Genomic DNA, 8,456 nt, shown 5'->3' on the forward strand with positions numbered 1-8,456 from the left:
GCCTTTAAAGCTTTTCTACAAAATCACAATATTTCTTACTTGTGCTTGGCTGTATAGTAATATAAATACTTGCAGTTACTTGTCTTTTTCTGTTTGTTATTGTGACATACACGAACTGCTCCTTTTGTTGCTTTCCATAGTTGGAGATTTTCTTTGCATGACACCATGCCTTATGTTCTAACCTAATAATACTCTTGAGTTTCTTTTCCCTAATTGGGTCCTTCAAGATTTGTCTTTTAAACCAAACTTCTGAAATGACGACTAAATTCTAGCTTTTTATAGATGTATGATTGCAGTGACTCAACTTATTCAGAGATAAAATGCCTTTAATACTGAGAATTGATCATTTAAATGGCATGACGACTTTTGCTGCTGTTTTTTCTTGTGCATTTGCATAATTCTTTTCTTTAACCCATTTAATTCTATTGCTGGTGCAGCTGACAGTTGGGGTAATCATGAAGGAAATTGTTCGTCATCTCCAACTTGTTGACTCCAAAAGAAAGCAGATAGGTGTTCTTTCTGTTTTCCGGAAGGAGCTAAAGGAAAATATGAATACTGTTTTAAGTGCTGTTACGAAACGACTTACACCCTCTGTATACTTCAAAGCAATTGTTCAATTGCTGGGTCATGTAGATAAATGTGTGAGAAGAAAGGTAATGTAGACACTTATCCTTGCCATTGTTATTCAGAAAGTTATTTACACTTGTGACACCTGCTATCTTTGGGAGCTTAAGCACCTCACACGTCTTTCACGGTGCATTTGATAAACCTGTTAGTTTTACACTTCTCAGTTTTTTTTCTTTCTCTATGTAACTAAATTTAAAACAATTTCAGCATTTGGGCCTATTTCCTGTTGGAAATTGTCTAGTCGATGCACTCTCATTCTTTGAAAAAAATGTGTGTGAGCATGTGGCATATGAAAGAGATCTTGTTGGAATTTTTCCTGTTAAACTATTTTGGTGTTACTTCAGTTTTATTGTGGTGATACTGTTTTTGTCTTTTATGTAATCAAACTATGTCTTTTATAAACAGGCTCTTGGAACTTTGTCTGAGACAGTGAAGGATACTGGGTTTGTTGGCTTAAAGCATGAAAAGAGGGGTCCAGCTTTGAGTTCAAGGATTTCGTGGTTTCATCTGGACGAGAATTCTTTGCAATCACTGGACACTTTGTGTCTCGAGATATTAAAATTATTTAACTCACAGAGTGAATCAAGTAGTTCTTTGAAACTGGCAGCAGTGTCAACACTGGAAGTTTTAGCAAACAGGTTTCCTTCAGATAATTCAGTATTTAGTGCATGCTTAGATTCTGTTAGTAAAAGCATCTGTACGGACAATTCTGCCCTGTCTTCTAGTTGCCTTCGTACAGCTGGTGCCTTGATTAATGTGCTAGGACCAAAGGCGCTCCCTCAGCTACCTTTTGTCATGGAAGGCATGATTAGGCAATCTCACAATGATTTGTCAACTGTAACAGCAGAAACCAAATCAACTGATGGTGATGCTTCCACAGTTTCATCAATTCAGAATGATTCTGTCTTTATGTCTATTTTGCTCGCCCTAGAGGCAGTTGTAAACAAGCTTGGTGGCTTTTTAAATCCATATCTTGGTGATATTTTGGAACTTATGTTATTGAAGCCTCAGTACACTTCCACGTCAGAACTAAAACTGAAGCTGAAAGCTGATTCTGTACGAAAGCTAATCGCTGAAAGAGTCCCTGTAAGTTTCATCTAGTGCATATCTTCGTATGGTATGATTTATATGTTCAGTACTTTGAATGTTACTATGAACTCCTTCTACTCCTTGATTGAGCAGGTTCGTCTTTTACTTTCTCCATTGCTGAGGGTATATTCTGATGCAATTACGTGTGGGGATTCTAGTGTATCGGTTGCTTTTGAAATGATACAAAACCTTGTGGCTGCTATGGATAGATCATCGGTTGGTGCGTATCATGTAAGAATTTTTGACGTATGCTTACAAGGTCTTGACCTGCGTCGTCAGCACCCTGCTGCTGTTAAAAATGTTGATGCTGTCGAGAAGAATGTCATCAATACGGTGGTGGCGCTTGCCATGAAACTTACAGAGAAAATGTTCAAACCTCTTTTCATGAGGAGTATTGAATGGTCAGAGTCGATCGTTGAAGAAAATGAAAATGTAGGGTCCAAAAGTATAGATCGATCTATTGCCTTCTATGGCTTGGTTAACAGTCTAGCTGACAGCCAAAGGTGAGTCATCACCATCTTTTTTTTCTTTTCCAAATCCATTTTTACTTATTCTTGTGATTTGATTTAGTTATGGGACACAGCCAGTACAATTTTGCAAGTTGTTGTAGATCTCATGTGGATAAAAACTTGGAATGGTTGAAATATCCGGGACCAGATACTGAGTGACACTGTATCATTCAGTGGAGGCATTTGGCATACCACCTAATCCTATTCCCCCCCCCCTCCCAAGCACTTTTGATAGGTGAAGGTGGTGCTTTTGCTTAGATTTCGGTAGTAGGCTCAGAAATTTCAGCAACTCATTATAAGAGGTGTTCTACAAACTGAGACTGATACCTGAAATAGTAGTTTTAGCTGACGGGCTACAAGGTTCAGTTTGTTTTTTGACCGCCCATCACAAGCTTAGGATGCCAGGAGAACTCTGCCATTGTTAGGCATTCATCCATGCTAAAGTTGTTTTTATGACTCTACACTCTTCTGTGTTTCTTTTCCTTTCTTTCATTGCGCTAGTCTTTCCCTCTCTGAGGCACCAATAGGCATGGAACTCCTTGTTTATTATATCATCCTGGATCCTATGTGAATTTTTCTGGTTGAGCAACTATCTCGGGAAAAAAAAAAGATTATTGCAACTGCACTCTTATAAAACTGATGCTTATTTTCTAGGAAAAGTTTGAGATTATTGCAACCATACTCTTAAAGTGATGCTTATTTGTTGGAATATTTCAGAGAGAACTAGAATATTAATGTTTATGTTTCACCTCAGGTCGTTGTTTGTACCAAATTTCAAGCACTTGCTTGATGGCTGTGTGAGACATCTCATGGATGCTGAAGATGCAGGATCAGCTCTAAAGCACAAGAAGAAAAAGGTGAAGCTTCAGGAAAGCAACAGCAAGAAGAAGGATACCGATTGTGGTTTGTCCATTGGTTTGTGGCATCTGAGAGCTTTGATTTTGTCCTCCCTGCATAAATCTTTCCTGTATGACACTGGGACACTGAAGTTTCTAGACTCAGCAAATTTTCAGGCAAGTTGTACTCCCTACGCCTTTTCTCTATTAATTTGCATGTTTGAGAAGCTTATCATTATTCATTTACTGTTCGATCGGTAAAACAAGTTGTTTTTCATTCTTGATAATATGTGATATTCTTCTCTTACCATTTTCCATCTGTTTCATTTTCTGCCTATACGTTTATGTAGGGAGGACCTCAATGAATAAGTTTGTTTTCTATTGCAAAGTACGTCCTTATTCAACACATGAATGCCACTAATGTTGATAGATTATCCCTTGGTTTTGTGTTTGTAAGCTAGCTTCACTTATTATTGGGAGTATGGATTGCTCAGTCTTAATTGCCAGCTGCTTGCTTAATACACCCAGATCGACTCTCTATGACAGAATGAAAAACAGTGCCTTCAATCTGGCTTGTCGCATGATTACTTTGTTGTATGAGGATTTAGTCAGGTGCGTAGGGCGGAGGTTGATCCAACGCTGCTTTGGTCTCTGAAAAAAATTCACTTGTATGAAGGTAAATAATATGCAGAATATAATATAAGATAAATAGACAGTAATGACACCAACCCCCTGACCATATCTTGGTTTTTAAACTTTTAGTGTCATCAAACTACAGATGGCAACAAGACTTGATCCCTGGACTTCTTCAAAAAGAAGAAACTCTTCCAACTAAGCAAAGATCCATTTGGATTAGATTTCTGCAATAGATCTGATGATCTGTGACCCTTAACAATCAAATTGGAACCTGCAAACATTAACAATTAATCCGTTCTATCGTTGGATTATATATTCAAAACATAAAATCCTATCTTCAAAAAAACTTCATTTACCAATTTCAGTCATCCTAAACTTTTCTATAATTTGCAATTTTTTAGGTAATCAAACATACTACGTGCTACTCTTTTCATTTGTAAATTCTCTTAATATTTTTTTTCGTCCTTGTTCTTTTTAGTTTGAATTTCTTGAAATTATTCGCCGTTGTAATTTGAATAGTTGGAAATATTTATGGCACTAGATGCAAGGCTGGTGGCTTTTGCTATAATGACTCTTAAATTTGTCTTTTGTTGAGATATTAGCTCTTTCCTCTTTCTTCTCTAACATTCAACATGTGTCTCAAACTCAAATGTGAGAAATCTCATTTGAGTTTGCTTATTTTTAAACATAAAAATAGTGTGTCGAAATAGAGTAGAATCACTAAAATGAAAACTCTGTTGAATTATTTTAAGTGACCAACTGCACAATAGAAGATTGTGCTTCTTGCACTACTCGAGCATACTCATAAAAAACAAAAAAAGAAATAGCATTGAAATCAATAGTTATTGACCAATCAGAATTGCCATCCAGGATCCTCAAAATGTCCAACATATATACATTTTTTTGAAATAGATGTCCAATATATCTACATTGTTGGACTAAAATCTATAATCTGACCTCTGTCACCCAAAAAAGAGGTATAGTGTTGAAAATCCCAGCAATAAATGATCATTGTAGCTTGAATTGGTGGAACAATGACCAAACGTTCCAGGTGTAGAGGAAGGTGTTGGTCGCTCTAGAGAGGAAAGAGTAGGTCGTTGTAGAGAGGGATGTCTCCGGTCACTGGATAAGAAAAGACGTGAATAATCATAGAATGGATCCCATATGGTTGCCGAAGAGATAAGCGACATTAGGTTGCTTGAAAAGAAAGGAAAAAAAGAAGAAGCTAGTTTTATGCTTTGTGGTAGCTATTTTTTAGTCTCTACTAAGACTGTAGGGGTTTTGGTACTATGCGAAAAAGTATAGAAGAAGAATTCTCCCATGGGTATAGTTGAAGTGGCAAAGGTTGAGGGACTCGTGACTTGAGTCGCACCTTTGATCCCTGCGCATGCGAGGTAAGCCTAGTATTTAAATGGAGAAGGTATTGAGCGGGTCCGTTATCCCCGAATTTCGAAAGCTAGGGTTGGTTCTGGATGTATTTCTCAGTCATCCAAAAAGAAGTATAACGAAGAATTCTTGTGGACTTCGTTAATAGTGTTCAGGAATAGATGTTGGGGTTGCATACAAAAACGACACAAACATTTTTATGCCTAATAAGCTAAGTTAAATTATGTAGTTAAATACATCACATCTTAACATATCCTATAGCATATCTTGTTATTTTTTCTTACTCAACAATGAATCTTGATATGCAAACTTAGGGATATGTTCTGTTAAAGTTCTACAACTTTTGATCCTTTGTTTCTTGTGTATGTGGGTTAGGGTGGCTGGGGGATTCATGAGTGTCTCCTGTTTGTTACAAATTTAACTGAAACAGAGGTTTATCGTAAATGTCAGAGTAGGTACTTTAGTTGGGTGATGTCAGTGGTTATTTGTTTCTTCCAACATTGTTTGTCTTAATTTTGATTTATGATTTTGCTGGATGCAAGTTGCTCTGCATACAAGCAAAAATTGAAAATGTGATTGGTCATATAAGGTGTAAAAAGTGTGTTGTACTCAATAAAGGTCGATGAGCAGAAGTGAGGTTCTTGTAGCTGTACAGATGAAAGTGCCATAAGAATTTCCAACTGTTTTGTAGTTCCCTCATTCGACTGACATTCTGTGTTTCATTAGGTTCTTTTAAAACCGATAGTGTCGCAGCTTGTAACAGACCCACCAGTTGTGCTGATGCAATACCCCAATGTGCCATCAGTGGAAGAAGTTGATGATTTATTAGTTTCATGTGTTGGTCGGATGGCTGTAACTGCTGGTTCTGACCTCCTCTGGAAGCCGCTAAACCATGAGGTGACTACTAAATTTACTTTTACAACGTTTATTGCTTACTATTATCTATTTTCAGTTTTATGATCACAGTGGATAAATTCCTGGGATTAAATGTGTTTCATGTATATTTATCTGTATAAGCTCCTACCATAATGACTCCCCCGGAATCTCTCTGTTGAGGAGAATGAGACGAACTATAGATTCTGTGTATGATTTCTTGTTGTCCTCTCCAGCCGATATCTAAGATCAATTCGGTACTTCTTTTAATGAACTCTGCTGAGCTAAGTGGGTTGTATCATGTCAGTTAGGCCGCTATAAGATACAGTTTTTTCTTCTATGCAATTTGTTTGAACTAATGGCATCCAAAATCTTATTCTTCATTTGGTTAGTTCATTTATCGCATTTGAGAATAATACTAAATACAATATGAAGGGCAAGGTAAACCCATGCTTCTATGTTGTGGGAGTTACCAAATGAATTTGAGTCTGCCTGCTCATCCTAGCAAGATTTTAGGTATAGTTTCTCAATTCTGTTTAATCATCAAATTCTCCTCTTCATTGCAATTTGCACCTGATTCATTACTAGTTGTGACCTTGCCAAATTGGATAAATGCATGAAGTGGTAGTTGTTTATTTTTTGGCGTTTATCAATTTACACACCTTCTACCCTACCTGTGTCTCTTCCTACTTAGATCATTCATTTGCTCTTTTGATGTGCTTCAAAAACCATGTAGTTTTCCAAAAAAGAGATTTTGACTGCTCACACTATCTATACAGGTGCTGATGCAAACTCGTAGTGAGAAGTTGCGTTCTCGAATTCTGGGTTTGAGAATTGTCAAGTATATGGTGGAGAATCTGAAAGAAGAATATCTGGTCTTATTGGCCGAGACCATTCCCTTCCTTGGGGAGCTGCTTGAAGATGTTGAACTTCCTGTCAAGTCTCTTGCACAAGAAATTCTCAAGGAGATGGAATCGATGAGTGGTGAAAGCTTACGGCAATATCTCTGAACTTAATTGTGAATCTATAGAAGCCTCTTCCTCAAGGGTGTGTAGCGCAGAGATTTTGCCTTCTGAGGCCTTCTTGTTTTGAAAGGTAATGAGCACCTTGCAGCATTCTTCCTTTCCTAGCCCTAAATACGGAGATATCAGGGCACATATACAGCACTTGGCAGGACCAGACAAACTGGACACTCATCGTGGGACTATTCCATGTTTTCCCTACTTAAGAGTTGTGCACAGAGCTCGGAAATCTGAGAGTATTGGCGATAGTTTTGTAGCTGATTATTTAGGACCTTTGTAGCATAGAAAGAATAGCCTCTTGTTGAGATGTATATACATGGTGTGGCCTTACCTCTTTTTCTCCTGTAGATGGAAGGCAATTTTGTTCAATAGGAAAGAGAACAGTGTATTCTGCTGTTGTCAACAGTTAAAAGTATTTATCTAAGCTCATAGCAAGAGAAGTCGTTATTGTTTGCTATCCCAAAACTGTGACCTTTTATATTTGAACCATAATTTTGATGTTAAAAGTTAAATGAATGGCTACAAATTCTCATTATAAATTTACTGTTTTTGATGTTGCTATCTCTAGTGTATTCACAATCTCTATGTTCTACCAAATTTACTTGTTAAATTTTGACTTTCTATATCTATCAAAGAAAATAATATCCCCTTTATTTCAATTTATATGACTTACTTTCTTTTTTCGTCATTTAAAAAAAAATGACACATTTCTAGTAAGAAATTAACTTTAAAATGTCTATTTTATCCGTAATGAAATAATTTATAGTCACATAAACAACTATGACTTATTTTATGGTAGGGGTGTACATGCCTGGGTTGGTTTGAATTTTTCAAATATCAAACCAAACTATTTGTGTCGAATTTTTAAATCTATAAATCAAACCAATAAAACTCGGATTTTTCAACTTCGGGTTTTTCCGGATTTTTTCGCATTTTTCGGGTTTTTCCGGTAAAGTATTCATACAAACATATAATCAGTGGCGGAGCCACCTTACTATTAGGGGGTTCGATGAACCCCCTTTGGCGATGAACCCCCTTCGGCGGAAAATTATATAATATATACATGATTAAAATAACTTTTTAGGTATATATAGTAGATGTCAAACCCCCTTTGGCTACTTCATGTATCTATTTTTTCAGATTTTGAACCTCCTTACTGAAAATCCTAGTTCCGCCACTGCATATAATTTACTTGTACTTCAAATATTTCTTTCGTCCTACCAAAATACAACTATCTAAGGTGTTTCTTAAGAAAATAACACAAAATATTATATGAGTAATTAGGGGTGTACAAGTCAAACCGAACCGACGAACCAAATCAAAACCGGAAAAAAAAAGATTTGTGGTTTGGTTTGGTTGGTTTGGCGGTTGAAAAAAAAACCGACCACTCTTGGTTTGGTTTAGAATTAAAAGAAAAAAAGTCAAATCAAATATATAAATAATTTTATTTTATTTATAGATAAAAAATATCATTTATA

General features: G+C 36.4%; 1 protein-coding gene across 1 annotated transcript in view; it reads left to right on the forward strand.

Annotated features, from left to right (window-relative positions):
• LOC102587093 (uncharacterized protein At3g06530) overlaps positions 1–7,517 on the forward strand; it is a 28,512-nt gene extending 20,995 nt beyond the window's left edge. Inside the window, exons 34-39 of the mRNA XM_006358163.2 lie at positions 438–653; positions 1,033–1,713; positions 1,810–2,219; positions 2,980–3,238; positions 5,810–5,980; positions 6,736–7,517. Of these exons, the coding sequence (XP_006358225.1) occupies positions 438–653; positions 1,033–1,713; positions 1,810–2,219; positions 2,980–3,238; positions 5,810–5,980; positions 6,736–6,966 (1,968 nt within the window). The 3' untranslated portion in view covers positions 6,967–7,517. The remainder of the gene's footprint in view (positions 1–437; positions 654–1,032; positions 1,714–1,809; positions 2,220–2,979; positions 3,239–5,809; positions 5,981–6,735) is intronic.
• The last annotated feature ends 939 nt before the right edge of the window (positions 7,518–8,456 follow it).

This window comes from Solanum tuberosum, unplaced genomic scaffold (assembly GCF_000226075.1).
Source record: "Solanum tuberosum cultivar DM 1-3 516 R44 unplaced genomic scaffold, SolTub_3.0 scf00271, whole genome shotgun sequence".
In the NCBI taxonomy this organism is placed as follows: domain Eukaryota; kingdom Viridiplantae; phylum Streptophyta; class Magnoliopsida; order Solanales; family Solanaceae; genus Solanum; species Solanum tuberosum.